Below are 15,815 nucleotides of genomic sequence, written 5' to 3'. Positions count from 1 at the left end.
TTAGTTGGACATTTTATTAATCTGGCAGTAGGGATTGGGTGTTTACTGTATTGAAGCAAAAAACGGTAACGCTGATTTGGGCTCCATGTACATTGGAACGTTTTTTCTGCTGGCTTCAGAAAAACGTTAAACGCAGCAAAAATACTTGTAAAGGTGGTACTGCGTTTAGGTGCGCTAAGTGCTTGGACATTCATTTCAATGGCCAGAGTACCTGCCATTGAAATGAATAATCGCCCAAGTGCTAAATGCAGTTAGTGCTTAGAAACATCTAGATGTGTTTGCATGCAGTTTTGCTGAGCTTAGTGTTTTTTGGCCAAAACGTTCCTCTCCTAAACATGATTCTTCTGTGTTCAGAAAAAGGACGTTTATCTGGCCCTAAATTTAGCTGCTGTTAAACTCGAAGTCTGTGTGCATTGACATATAGGCTTTTATTGAGTTGAGTTCAGGGGCTTTGGCATAACAAAAGCCAAAAGCTCTTAAACGTTTATGAGCAGCAGTATGCATGAGGCCTAAATGTAGGTCACAGCTCATACCAAAGAATCCTTGAATTTCTCAACAGTCCCAAATATATAAAGATAAGAAAGACAAGGTAAGAGGTATAGGGAAAGAAGACAGATCAGGAGAGCACAAGGAAAAGCAAAGTGAGGCAGATGGTGAAGGAGAGCATAAGAAATAGGGGGCCACATTCGGTATTGCCAATTTGGAGGGTGCGATAGTTCGTTATCAGGAACATTGCAGAGTGACAGCTGGGTGACTGCGTTCCAGCGTCCTGCTCTTTAAAGAGCACAGAAACTAGAAGCCATCCCAGCCTGAGAAAGAGACAGGAACGCTAGAGCATGTGCTTTGGTATGTAAACTACTGAACACCAATGCGAGACTACCATTGCTGCCATTGACCACCAATGAAGGGAAGGGGTAATAAACATTATTTCCATTAACCACCAATGTAGGGAAGGGTGGGATTAAACAATGCTGCCATTGACCACCGATCAAGGGAAGGGGGAATAAACATTACTATCACTGACCAGCAATGAAGGGAAGGGGGAATAAACATTATTTCCATTAACCACCAATGAAGGGAAGAGTGGGATTAAACAATGCTGCCATTGACCACCTATCAAAGGAAGGGGGAATAAAGATTACTATCACTGACCACCAATGAAGGGAAGGGGGAATAAACATTATTTCCATTAACCACCAATGAAGGGAAGGGTGGGATTAAACAATGCTGCCATTGACCACCTATCAAGGGAAGGGGGAATAAACATTACTGTCACTGACCACCAATGAAGGCGTTTTGGCATTGCTAGCACTGACTATCAATGAAGAGAGAAGCTTTCATATTACGAACACTGAACACCAGTGAAAGGGGCTATTTTTGTTCCTTCTGACTACCAGTGTTCGAGGGTTTGCTTACACTGACACCAGTCCTAAGGATTATTTTTTCAACCACTGCTAGGGGTTGTTATTATTGCTGTCAGTAACTCCAGTGCTGGGGGTTGTTACCGCCACTGGTACCAATGATGGAGTTTACGCTCATGCTACAATCCAAACACTAAAGGGACACCCACTTTTTAGCCTCACCTCTAAGCATTTAGTAGCAGTGCACAAAATGTCTTCCTGATTCCTTTAAGGCAGGGGTGGCACACTGGTGGCCCTCCAGCTGTTGCGAAACTACAAGCCCCATCATGCCTCTACCTTTGGGAGTCATGCTTGTAACTGTCAATCTTGCAATGCCTCCTGGGAGTTGTAGTTTGGAAACAGCTGAAGGGCCGCCAGCTAAACACCCGTGCTTTAAGGTGTCCTGCCTATTGATTTGCAGACGTTGGCAACTATAAATTTTGGGCTGGTTAATATGCTTGGTTCTGTCATTGTGCATAAAGTTGCAGCTGTCCGTATGAGGAAGGCATTAAAGAAGTTATTTGGTCTAGGTGTCAGGTCTGCAAGGTATGTCTCTGATGGTATTAACATGTTTCCAACTGCTATCCAGAAAAATCAGTTCTAATGGGTAATATTTTGTGCAACATTTAGTAGCACTTGCATGTAGTCTCCATCTGCCATGTGCATCCAATAATTTTACCATACACCTACCACACCAGCAGATTGTTATAGTGCCACCTTTATTCTTGGTGGGAAGGAGAGGAGCATTACAGCTTTCAGATGCCACGGCCTGTAAGATGCACATGATCTGATGTCTGTCATACAGTTGCTACTGTTGGTTCAGAGACCAGAATTGGGTAAAATATAGAGAGAGACACTGAAGTATTAGTTTTGAATGTAAGACCATTACCTTGCCAAAAAGTTTTTGGGTAGTGGGAAGAACATCCCAGAGATAAGGAGACAAAATCCTGCAAGTTAATAATGGCAATCAAACCTAGAACCCCCCCCCCCACCATTGCAAGATAACAATGCTACCCACTAAGGAACCATGATAACATGTTACATTGTAACAACTACCATTCACAGCCATAAGGGCAATGGCATATGAGAGTTTTATCAAGCTGTCACTCTCTTAATTGAAAATTAATTTCTGGAATGGATCACTGTCCCTGTGCTGATTGATCAGCTGAAAAGCAATTGGAACTTGCTTAGCTGACGTATGTAAATTTGCTGGAGATACAGTCAGGGATAAGAAGGGAATATGCACCTTTTCAGGGCATATTCTTACTATTGTGCTGCCATACTGTGGGTTGGTGCGATGCTGTGCCATTCATTCTGAAATGCACGCCATCTCACCTTGATGACACACTATATGATACAGCAAATTAACGTACAGGGTGTCACCGTTGTTAATGCTCCTCAAACGCCCATGCGCTTGGTAATGTGGGCAGCGCACAGAGCTGTTCACATCATCAAAACATGAAGCGTTCGCATCAGCATCGCTACACTTAAAAATTGACACACTATGTCCAGTCTTAAAGGACTTGAAGCATTTCAACTTCTTCCATTCAAGCCTATGGTAACGTTCCAGCATGCGGCACATTAGTACATTAAAGGTAATAGACATTTGTGGTAAGGTTTAATGCACAAAAAACGCATGTCAACTGTGCCACAAGTGCGCTTAGGGCATTTGGGAGGCAAGGAGGGCATTTTTAACGCTCATTACATGCTTCAAATGCACCTTTTTATAGTTGCATTTGATAAGCGTCAGTATTTTGGGCAAGTATGAATAAGTCCCTAGGCAGCTTATTCAAATGGATGGGATGAAACCGCACATGTTAGTGCTTTACAGTAGTGTAAAAGTGCACTTACAGGGAATGTCAGGACAGACCTCTTACCCAAAGATTTTTGGCATCTCTGTAAGCAAAACATACCTTATCTGCTGTAAATAGGCAGGGTAAGAGTATTGAAATGGGTGTGTAACTGCTGTATATTTATTTCAGGTACTTGTATAGCGCCATCAATTTACGCAGCGCTTTACATATACTGTATATTGTACATTCACATCAGTCCCTAACCCTCAAGGGGTGTACAATCTAAGGTCTCTAACTTGCATTCATACATACACATACTATGGATAATTTAGACAGGATCCAATTAACCTACCAGCATGTCTTGGGAGTGTGGGAGGAAAGCGGAGTACCACGCAGGCACAGGGAGAACATGCAAACTCCAGGCAGGTGGTGCCGTGGTTGGGATTCAAACCAACGACGGTAGTACTGCCAGGCAGAAGTGCTAACCATTTAGCCACTGTGCTGCCCATATAGGGGTACATTACTCCTGTCCTGGCTGTAGGTAATTGGTGTTTCTAATATATAGGGAGCATAAAAATATTGTTAGATTTGTTAACTGAAATGGTTTTTTTTTTTTTTGTTTTTTTTTTCTTCCACACCACCAGGCTGGCAGTTCCTGCTGGGAGAACAAAGTCATCAACCTGCACTGTAACGTTTATTGCTCGTTTATGCCTAGGGTACTAGTGAAAAGGACATTTACTTATCTAATCCCTTGCTCCTACAGACGTCCTCCACAGTACGAGACTAGCCTGTGGCAGCCCTTTCTCTGTGGCGCTCTGTGGGTGGCAGACACTCTGATGTCATCAAGTACAATGCAGGGCCAATATCCCTGCATCGTTCCTGAGGACACAGAGACCACCTGCAACTCTAAGCAACAGGGAGAAGAGTTGCACGTCAACTGCCAGAAGAGTGAGGGATAAGGTAGGTAAACTGTTTTTGTTTATTTTTTGTTTTTTTCCCCTGGTACCCTAGGCAGTAACGAGCAACTGACACTGTATGGGGAGTACCACTGCAGGGGATTTGGATTTTTTTTTTTTTATGGTTTCCCCTAGAGTTAGAGTTCTTGTGCATTTTGTCAACTTTGGCTCCATACACACTGGTGTGTTGTGTTTTTTTTTTTTTTTTTTTTTTTTTTTTTTAGCTCTTAGAAGCTGTTTTTAGCATTTTTTTTCCCTGCTCCTTGAAGCTAAACTCTCTCTCTCTCTCTCTCTCTCTTTCTCATTTTCTCTCTCTTTCGCGCAATTTTACACTATTAAACTTGAATTTTAAGTAATACTGCACCATGGGAGTATGTTTATCTTTCATGATCATTGAGGATCTTTGAAGAAGTGAGGAGGCGATTGGGCACGTTGATGCATGATTTTGAAAAGGCTATTCACAAGACATGCAGGGTAAGGTGCATACCTGAAGGGGAAGGGATCAAGCACGTTGTTTTTGCTTTGTACACAGGTTGTGGGTGAAGGACGGACACGTGTATTGTGGATTTAATTCACAGTCTAAAAAAGGCACATTTTCACCCTAAAAGGGTAAGAGTATTTAGGGGAGCAGTGGTGCACACTTTCTGTATATTGCACACAGTCGCACATGTAGCATCATTTGCAGAAGAAATACTACACTATATAATTTTTTTTTTTTGTGTGGAGATTTTGGATCCGTACATTGGAAGATCACAGGAGTAAGAGATTTCATTGGATACAACACATTCTGGCTATAGAGATTTTGATGGGAAGATTGGAGTACGAAGTAGTGCGCTGTTGCTGACATACAAGGACTTTTTTTACCCAGGGGGGTATTGGCATGATAGCTGCACTTTCGTTTGGGCTTTGTGGCGCTTTATATTTTAAGGATGACACATCCATGTCCGCTCAGTTTCTGCTGAGCAGACAGACATTTAAAAAATTTTTTTTTTAAATTTTTATTTTTTTTGAGTGCCTGATCAGACCTTGAGGTACTGCAGGTGGGTGTAAGCGCACACAAGTCTGTTTACACCCACCTATCCACAAGGATGAATGGACCTTCTGATCGGGTCTGCCTGACAAACTGACAGGCAAACCTAATGGGTCACTCATAGTCCGTTGAACTCCTTCTAGTGCGCGCTCTTTCTCTCTCGCTCTTTCTCGCTCTCTCGCGCCTTCTCACTCTCTCGGGCTCGCTCGCACTCTCGCGAATCTGCAGGAGTGGATTGTGGGTGCAATGCTTTGCAGGCAAAAAGTAAACACACATTTTTTTTTTTTTCTGTAAAAAAGGGAAACTTTGCCTTTAACTTAGAAAATGCTGATTTTTGGGGCTTTATCAGTCTTGTGTGCCAAATAATTGCTTTACATGTCTGCTAAGAGATGTGGAGCAAGTACACATTTGTATCCATTTTGTTAGACTCCACGGTCCTCATGAAATGGTTAAAGTGCAACATTTGGATGTTATGTGTTTTTTTTTTTTTTTCTTTTTTAGTCAAGACGGGATTTCTTTTTTCCTTGCTGGTGTAAGTAATTGCACAGTACTGTGTGCTGCTTTCTTCTGACTGGTGAGGAAACCAAACTAAATGCGTAATACTCCCCAGGCATAGCTGTTTACTTATCTTACTGAATGTACATAGCTGTAGGGCAATGCATAATAGGAGCACCCTAGTATTTCCTGTAGAGATGATTAAACAGAAGTTTCATATGACATGTTTATGACACGATGAAGATGAATGCAAATATATTGGAAATTTTTTGCTTATTTTGAAAGCCTAGGTTGTGATTCCTTTGTGACCTCATTCCATCCCTTTCTGTAACCATTGATGAGACTCAACTAGTGCCTGGCTAGAATTCCATATACCCACTGATTAGCATTGGCGACTTGCTTAGATGAGTGTATATGTTTGATTGATGCCTTTTATTGCTGATCCTGACATTCATCTCTGTGCTACCTAGGTGAGTTGGAGGCAAGTTGTCAGATAGCTTAAGTCCCTGCAGAGTCTGGCAGTTCAGCGAGAGAAAAGGGAACAGGGAATACTAATGATGGCAGTTGATTTCTCTGTATATCCATAGCCGTCTCGAGGAAGCCTGCTGAATATACATGCACCATGTGGGAATGTTAAAGAGTTAATGTGCTGTGTCTTTGTGTTATTGTACTGTGGCATAGCAGATGGTATAATTAGTCTGCAGTTGTGCAATGTGCTGTTTTTCTTATTTTCTCTTTGATAAGATGTATCAGTCTGATTTACGGATACATAACATTTACATTATATGGCTAAGCTCTTTTATATGTATGACCATGTGTTCTGGAGCAGAGTCTATGAATAATAAATGTTCCAGGTGAATTATGCTTAATAAATTGGTACATTAGTGTGAGGATTTAGACAGTTGTTTAAATTGCTTTTCAAAGCTTTTTGTTTATCTTTTTATTGATGTTCACAAGAAACCTTTTTTAACTGCTTTAGTGCCGCCCCTTAGCAGAAATACTGCTACAGGGAGGCAGCTGTGCGCAAAGTCACATGTGTGTATATATACAAGTGTTTTTGCATTTCCGGGTAGGGGGCGCACACCCTACAAGAGCCGCCATTTTCGGCCTTGGCTGTCAATCACCAGGACCCAGCTGGTAATTACTTGCTGGCGCCCAGTGATTGCCGAGCATCTCCGATGGGCGGGAGAACAGTCAGCTCCTGCATACTGCTTTGTATGGCTGAGCATAGCACAGCCATGCAAAGCAGTGTGCATACAGTGAAGCACAATCACAGCACACCGTTAACGGCACACAGTTAACCCTTTTTTTGCCCCACATGTTAACCCCTTCCCACCCAGTGCCATTAGTACTGTGTCATTACTTTTTATTAGCACTGATTACTCTATTGGTTTCATTGGGGATGTCAGTGACACCAAATCAGTTGTCCCCCCCAGTGTCAGAATTAGAAGTCGCTGATCGGCGCCATTACTAGTAAAAAAAAAAAAATAAATTCCAGTATCTATACTGCCATTTGTAAACAAAATAGCTTTTTATTAGCACTGATCACTGTATTGGTGTCACTGGGGATGTCAGTGATACCATATCAGTTTCCCCCAGTGTCAGAATGTCCACCTCAGTCCCGCTATAAGTCGCTGATCACACCATTACTAGTAAAATTTAGAAAATAAAAAAAAAAGCCCATTATATATACCACCATTTGAAAATGCTATAACTTTCACGTTAAACCAATTAATTTACATGTGTTGGGATTTTTTTTTTTAGCAAAGACATGTAGCAGAATACATTTTGGCCTAAATTTGATAGAATTTTTTTTATTTTTTTACTGGACATGTTTAATAGCAAAAAGTCAAAAATAGTTTTTTTTTTTCCTCAATTATCTTTTTTTTTTTTTTTTTTTTGCGCAAAAAATAAACACACAGGCAATCAAATACTAAATAATGCTCTATTCGTGGGAAAAAAGGACGTAAATTTCATTTGGGTGCAGTGTTGCATGACCGCACAATTGTCAGTTAAAGTAACACAACGCTGTAACTCAAAAAATGGCCTGGTCAGGAAGGAGAGTAAATCCTCCAAATGGTTAAAGTAATCTTTCTTTGGAGGAAAATGGGGGGCTGCCGTGGCTGACCCTCTGGCTTCAGTGTTCTCTGAATCGCTGTGCAGAACGCATTGTGAAAGCTAGAAGTCCCCCTTTGCATACTTGCTCTTAGGAACTGAGGGTTTAACAAAAAAATATGTTGAGTGGTATTTTGCCACGTCCTTCAGCACCGGTAAATGCATAGATGAGATAATCCACTGTTATGATAGGACCTGTTCACCTCAGTGGATTAAAAAAAAAAAAAAAGACCTCAATGTGCATTTCCTAAAGTTTCCTATTTAAAGTGGTTTTAAATCCTTACATATACCCAGTGAAGTGATCAGCAAAATGATACAAATACTTCTACAAAAGTTGTACTTAATACATAGGCTGTTTATCTGCAGCTGTCTACATCCATTCAAAGTGTACAATTTACATAGGATCTCTCAGCTCTGAAAAGCTGAGGGAGGGAGCTGAAGTTATATCGGTGAGGAGAGCTCTGAGAGCTGATTGGAAGAAAGGGACGCACCTTCCTTCATACAGCACACAGGAACAGAGCTGATGCTGTCAATCACAGCATGTGCCCCCCTGTCATCTTTTTTTTTTTTTCTCTTGGTGTCAGCAAAACATTTCAGAATTTATTTGTTCTAATAGCAGAGGAACGAAGCAGCAGACAGAAATGACACTTTGTGCTCTGGATTGAGACAAGCACAAACTATAGAAGGATATGCTCTGTTAATATTTCTTGTTCGCAACCACTTTAGCTGGATCTTAAAAAAATGAAATAAAAAAAGTGGTCATAAATCAATGCAGTGTACATTTATTTATTTCAGGTACTTATATAGTGCCGTCCATTTACGCAGTGCTTTACATATATATATGTCGTACATTCACATCAGTCCCTAACCCTCAAGGGGCGTACAATCTAAGGTCACATTCATACATACACATACTAGGGCCAATTTAGACAGGATCCAATTCACCTACCAGCATGTCTTTGGAGTGTGGGAGGAAACCGGAGTACCCGGAGGAAACCCATGCAAACTCCAAGCAGGAGGCGCCATGGTCGGGAATCGAACCCATGACCCATTTACTGCAAGGCAGATGTGCTAACCACTAAGCCACTGTGCCCAGATTATATTAGATTTACAAAGTATGAGTGCGAAGGCAGTCACTATAACAGGCAGGTGAATAGCAGTTGCAGAATGATAAGTTGATAATGGCAGCCCCCATGTTTCTGAACTAGGCACATGGGATAAAAATTACAATTTTAATAATGAGGTTCATATAATATTCAAGCTCAACCTTGAATGTTGTCTTCTAGCAATCGAAGGATGTAGTCAGCAAAGGACCCCTCTGTGAAAACAATTTTGGGACTTCTGCTCAAGTGTAGTTACTGGTGTGTAGGTAGATAAATATAGGGTGGTGTAGCCTTGGGATGCCCTGAATGCTCCCTCCATTGTTCATTGTGTGCATCTGTGGTTAGACAGTAAACAATCCTTTTGACTTTTGTGGCCAAAAGCCATCCAAAGGAATGGGGAGAAGCATTCTGCATGTTTCATTGCTGATCAGGTGGGAGACGAAAGGTGGTGCTTGCTGCACTACACCACAAGGGTATTGCAAACCAGTAGAGCACGTCACACATTGGGCAGTTGATGCTTGGAGTAGACTTCCAACAGAGGTGTAGCAAGTCTGTCAACAGTAACTAGCTTCAAACATGTTTAGGACAAACCTAGATGTTTAAAATAGTTAACAAAAAAGTATTTAAAAAAAAAAAAAGGCATGGACCACCTGGTCACTTTTTTTTTTTTTTTTTTGGCGTCACCTGTCTGTGTTTTTTTTTTAAAAAACTTCCAGGTCTACATGCCAAAGAGGAGGTGGTCTGATCACTGGTGACCCACACCAAAATCTTAGCAAGCCCCCTGTGCTGCTGCACAGTCTACTAGAAGTAGTATGTTTTTGAAAAGTCCATTGCAGATATTCAGTTATGTTTCCAAAGTCCAGCTCTGCTGTTAAAACAAAAACTAGACAAACTGGGGAAGCTTTCTTCTTCTTTTTTTTTTTTTTTTCATTATCTTTTTTAACAGTTGTATAATGTTTTTTTACATTTATTGTTTTATTGTAAATAATTAAAATTGCACATTGTATGAGTCTAGGCCCTGTTCCCACTTGAGCAACACTACCACATCAGTTTTTATTTTTTATTTTTTTGCACATTTGTATAGCGGATTTTTACAGCTGCACCATTAATTTGAATGGGCCTCCCTCCGCTGCAAAAACTTGCTAAATTTGTGCTGTTTTTTTTTTTTCTTTTTAATATATATATTCAAGTGGAAAATGTGCAGCAAAACACGCCTCTGCTAACTGCGTTTAGGGTGCTATAAAGAAATAATGGCATGGCAAGCAGGTTGCGCGTTTGCAGAAATGCATGTTTCTGCCCGCGTTTCTGCTAAGCCCAAGTGTGAACAGGGCCTTAAGCTTGTGATGTTGCTTGCCTTTTGTAAACTTCCTTTATTTCTTTTGGAGCTTCTTTTATCTCTCTTGCCTGCTGCTAATAGAAGTTAGTGCAGATAACCGTACCATATTTACCACTGTGTAACAGTACGCAGTTAATGGATGATTGCATTTAGAAGATGCCCTTGTCGGCTTCAGTGTTCACATGCGGAGAACATTAATGCCAGTTTTATTATTGCAGTAAGTGTGTTTGTGTTACAGTGACACCGCGGTGTCAGACTGCTGTTACATCCTCATTGCTTCTGTTCCTGAGAACGCAGTAATGAAGCCTACTTAGAGCGCCGTTTCCATTGGTACGTATCACATCCAGAAGCGCAAGCCATGAGACACCGAGGAGCAATCAAAGGCCATGTCTGATTTTATCTTTATTAAACTGGTTTATTAGTCGCCTGTGATAGAACATCACAGTGAATAGGCTGATTAGTAGCACAGGCTCTCTTCGCCAGTAAACACAATCATTTTAAAAATGGGTGAAATGCGTGTCTGCTCTTATCCAGAGTGCTTACATTCACTTGATGTTCCTATTCTAATTGCATCAAAAATCAGGGCCACCTCTAACATCTCTCCAAAACAGACTGGTTTGGAAGCACTGTCAAAACCAATGTGCTTTTTTCCACAGTTACATGTTGTCCTTGGAGCATTGCATTGTGTGCTTATTGAAATGAATCAAACTCTCTGCAGATCTGTGTTCCCTGCACTGTATGTTAATGAGAAGATTATAATTTTATTTTAGGTTTTTTTTTTTTTTTTTTTTTTCACAGCAGAGAAAACGGAGCTTCAATTTTGCTTTCAGTGCGCGTGATGGAAAAAGGGAGCCTGTTCGGTTGTTTTATTCCTTTTTTGCTTTTATTAAAATGCCCTGTAGAAAGGTTTTTCTTTTGTCTGTTTATTTAATTTACTGCCCTCTTGGGCCAGGTTGTTAAACTTGATCTGTTCTTGCCTGAAAAACACTAGCTGCAGGCATGTCGGACTTTTATTTCAGACTCAGTAATTGAATTAGATTGAGAAATGTAAATGTGGATTGTAGCAGTTCTTTCAGCCTGCAGTTCTTGTTTCTGTGTTTTTCTTTTTCTGAGCTGTAGTTTGTGTTGCTTTTAGTTTTACTTTCTTTTGATAATGGTACTTTTGTCACAGCCACTAAATAAATACAACCTGTTTCCAGATGTATAAAGCCGATCCATCAGTACAATTTAGATTTTCATCCTTTAGATTAGGGGTCTTCAAACTGTGGCCTGTGGGTAGCCTTTTGGTAGCCTTTTCCGGCCCTTGATAAGAGGTACTATACTTCCCCCTGACACCAATGTTGGGTAACTTTCCTTCCACCAACACCAGACATGGGGAACTAATTCTCCCATTGATATGAATGATGGGGCACTATTCCTCCCACTGGCACCAGTGATGGGACACTATTCCTCCCACTGGCACCAGTGATGGGACACTATTCCTCCCACTGGCACCAGTGATGGGACACTATTCCTCCCACTGGCACCAGTGATGGGACACTATTCCTCCCACTGGCACCAGTGATGGGACACTATTCCTCCCACTGGCACCAGTGATGGGACACTATTCCTCCCACTGGCACCAGTGATGGGACACTATTCCTCCCACTGGCACCAGTGATGGGACACTATTCCTCCCACTGGCACCAGTGATGGGACACTATTCCTCCCACTGGCACCAGTGATGGGACACTATTCCTCCCACTGGCACCAGTGATGGGACACTATTCCTCCCACTGGCACCAGTGATGGGACACTATTCCTCCCACTGGCACCAGTGATGGGACACTATTCCTCCCACTGGCACCAGTGATGGGACACTATTCCTCCCACTGGCACCAGTGATGGGACACTATTCCTCCCACTGGCACCAGTGATGGGACACTATTCCTCCCACTGGCACCAGTGATGGGACACTATTCCTCCCACTGGCACCAGTGATGGGACACTATTCCTCCCACTGGCACCAGTGATGGGACACTATTCCTCCCACTGGCACCAGTGATGGGACACTATTCCTCCCACTGGCACCAGTGATGGGACACTATTCCTCCCACTGGCACCAGTGATGGGACACTATTCCTCCCACTGGCACCAGTGATGGGACACTATTCCTCCCACTGGCACCAGTGATGGGACACTATTCCTCCCACTGGCACCAGTGATGGGACACTATTCCTCCCACTGGCACCAGTGATGGGACACTATTCCTCCCACTCCCAGCAGTGATGGGACACTATTCCTCCCACTCCCAGCAGTGATGGGACACTATTCCTCCCACTCCCAGCAGTGATGGGACACTATTCCTCCCACTCCCAGCAGTGATGGGACACTGTTCCTCCCACTCCCAGCAGTGATGGGACACTGTTCCTCCCACTCCCAGCAGTGATGGGACACTGTTCCTCCCACTCCCAGCAGTGATGGGACACTGTTCCTCCCACTCCCAGCAGTGATGGGACACTGTTCCTCCCACTCCCAGCAGTGATGGGACACTGTTCCTCCCACTCCCAGCAGTGATGGGACACTGTTCCTCCCACTCCCAGCAGTGATGGGACACTGTTCCTCCCACTCCCAGCAGTGATGGGACACTGTTCCTCCCACTCCCACCAGTGATGGGACACTGTTCCTCCCACTCCCACCAGTGATGGGACACTATTCCTCCCACTGGCACCTGTGATGGAACACTATTCCTCCCACTCCCACCAGTGATGGGGGAACTAATTGTCACACTGACACCAATTATGAGGCATTATTTCTTCTGCTGACACCGGAGATGGGGAGCTAATTTTACTACTGACACCAGTGATGGGAAATTTTCCTGTGTGGGTATATACAGTATGGAATCGATTGCGTAAATTGAAAGAAACCAGTGGTTCAGCATAGTAGCTGGGCAGCTAGCATTTTTAGAAGTAGGTTAGTGGTAACCCCTGTATTTGTCTTTTGACCCAGCTGCTTTGACTAGTTATGTCCCTTTTACCTTGCGTGCACTGTATCAGAATGCAGAATGTTCTATGATTTGAGAAAGGTGATCATTATGTTCTTTGGCCCCTTCTCCAATCAGAGCTCCTTGCATTTTTTTAATTGGAAGAGGTGCAGGCAAGCAACCTCCTGTGATATCTGTACTATGGCTTGGACTACAAGCCCCAGCAGAAGACGTTTGGTGCTGGCAGAAGACTGTGGGATATTTTTACTGTGCAAATTCACAGAAATAATTTTTGGCCATACTTCAGCTTTAGCGGTTGCTGGATTGTTTCTGCATGTGTGACCAACCCCTTTTGGCTATGAGCATTATGTGAAGGATATATAGAGCATTGTTTGGGGATTGGATAACTTCCCAGCAAGTAACCATTTTAGATGTAATCCCAAGTTCACTTTCTTCCAGCGCAGTGTAAATACTCTCTGTTTGTATAGAATGTTTTAAGAACATTCTTGGGAAGAATTCCAGTTAGCGCTGGCTACATTGAAAAATGTTTGGTTAGACCAAAATTGTCATATATCCAGCTCTGAATATTACTTGGCATGAAGTATATCTGTATGTTACTGCTAAAAGTTGTCTGAGCAAGTACCTGCTTAAGGACCACTGGATACATCATCCACTAAAGTGCTCACGGATAGCTTCCTTTCTGCAGATGTAATTACAACCCCAATTCCCAAAAACGTTGGGATGCAAACAGAATTATTTGCAAAACCTGAGAAAATTTACCAATTTAAGTAAAAAAAAAATAAGGTAATTTTGATATAATGGCAGCAACACGTCTGAAAAAAGTTGGGGCAGAGCCATGTTTACCACGCATCCCCTCTTCTTTTACCAACACTCCTGTAAACGTTTGGGAATGGAGGAGACCAGCTGCTGGAGTTTTGGGATAGGAATGTTGTCCCATTCTTGCCTGATATGGAACTCCACAGTCCTGTGCTTGGAGGATCAGCGGATTAGGTAAATTGCACGGAAAAAAAAATTGCCCAAACTTTTTTAACCACTTGTCGACCGCAGATAGCCGAATGACTGCTTCACTGCAGCTGGCCAGTTCTGGGTGGGCGTCTTATGATGTGGTCCCAGAACGTGCTTTCCTGCGCGCCCCCGGCGATCTTCGTGATTGCTGTGTCCTACGGCCTTTTACCATGGCCAGTGGCCTTTTACCACGTGATCAGCCGCGTCCGATGACACACTGATCACTGGGAAATGCAGTTACTGGTTGTCAGCTGCATTTTACTCACGCTGTCACAGCGTGAGGAAAGTACTGCCGAGAACCGGCAGATGTCAGAGGAGGGATCGGCACCGATCATCAGGGCACTGATAATCAGTGCCCTGATGATCTGGGTCCAGCAGTGCCACCCACCAGTGGTGCCCAGCAGTGGCACCCACCTGTGCCACCCATCAGTGCCCAACAGTGCTGCCAGTGAGTGCCACCCATCAGTGCCCATCATCAGTGCAGCCTTATCAACGCACATCAGTGAAGGAGAAAAATTACCTGTTTGCAAAATTTTATAGTAGAAACAAAGAAAAAAAGACAAGTGGTTAAGCTGGTCATACACTGTTCAAATTCCGCTGGCTTCTGAAAATTATTGGCAGAAAAGTAGCTATATCCAATCAGAAGCAGTTGTTGTTTGGGGTGTTGTAACAGAGGGTGGGCCGGCTGTCAGAACACAGTAGTGGGTTATTGATCCTTCCGTGTTGTATAGCATAGATGAAGAAATAGTTGATTTGGGTGTATTTTCCATATGGCCAGTTTAAGTAAAAGGTTAAAATGTCATTTGCTTCTTTCTTGATTTAGAAGCCTGTGAATTATGGCTGCCGGGGGCAATCTCTCATGACAGCATTGCTCATCTGTGTCAATTATGTTTGTAGGAGGCAGTGATTGTTTAAAGATTCACTCCCAAGTTTGAAAGTGTGTAAATCAATTGACTGTAGGAGCATGAACCAGCCGATGCAATTTGTTTGCCTCCTAGTTTTGAAAAATTCGACTTTTCACTGTACCTAGTGTCTGTGTTGTTAATTTTCTAGCCCGTTCGTTCATTTCTGACTTGTGTATTTAGTGTCATGTATGAGTTGTGTGTAGAGGGAAATTCTATTTCATTCAGTCTCATGCCTCCCTGCTCTAGCCTCATTCCTCCCCAAGGTGTTTCGTCTGCTTCAGCTCAGGCAGTCATAATATGCTCTTTCAGCCTTTCTTTCCCCAGGGAAGGAAGGAATCATTTTCCATTTTAATTACGTGGTTTACACTTTACCTGTTAGAGCCTGCAAATCCTTTAGCTGCAAATTACAAATGCAGTCGTTTCAGCTTTTTTTTTTTTTTTTCTCTCAAATCATTTGTGTATAAAGTGTAATTATTTTTGTTTTTGTTGCAGTAAGCGGTGCAGTTGTAAGAATCTTCTTATGGAAGTTTTAAAATGCATGTTACTTTTTTGAAATGATGCCAAAGGCATTTTTTCCCTCCTTGTTTCACTTACTAACTTTGTTTTAAACAAAGCTCTATAAATTCTGTAATCCATTTTGATGATGCTTCTGTTACAAGCGTACGACAAGAAATAGATGCACACTGGCAGTAAA

General features: G+C 42.5%; 1 protein-coding gene across 1 annotated transcript in view; it reads left to right on the top strand.

Annotated features, from left to right (window-relative positions):
- The first annotated feature begins 1,854 nt into the window (after positions 1-1,854).
- The window catches only part of PTPRK (protein tyrosine phosphatase receptor type K), a 528,548-nt gene continuing 514,587 nt past the window's right edge, over positions 1,855-15,815 (top strand). The window contains exons 1-2 of the mRNA XM_089686377.1: positions 1,855-1,946; positions 3,957-4,141. Of these exons, the coding sequence (XP_089542503.1) occupies positions 1,855-1,946; positions 3,957-4,141 (277 nt within the window). The remainder of the gene's footprint in view (positions 1,947-3,956; positions 4,142-15,815) is intronic.

This window comes from Staurois parvus, unplaced genomic scaffold, assembly GCF_062004578.1.
Source record: "Staurois parvus isolate SC_StPar_1 unplaced genomic scaffold, SC_StPar_1.0 ptg000397l, whole genome shotgun sequence".
NCBI classification, from domain to species: Eukaryota; Metazoa; Chordata; class Amphibia; order Anura; family Ranidae; genus Staurois; species Staurois parvus.
The sequence above is the reverse complement of the archived record's forward strand: the minus strand, read 5'-3'. Positions and strand labels throughout refer to the sequence as shown.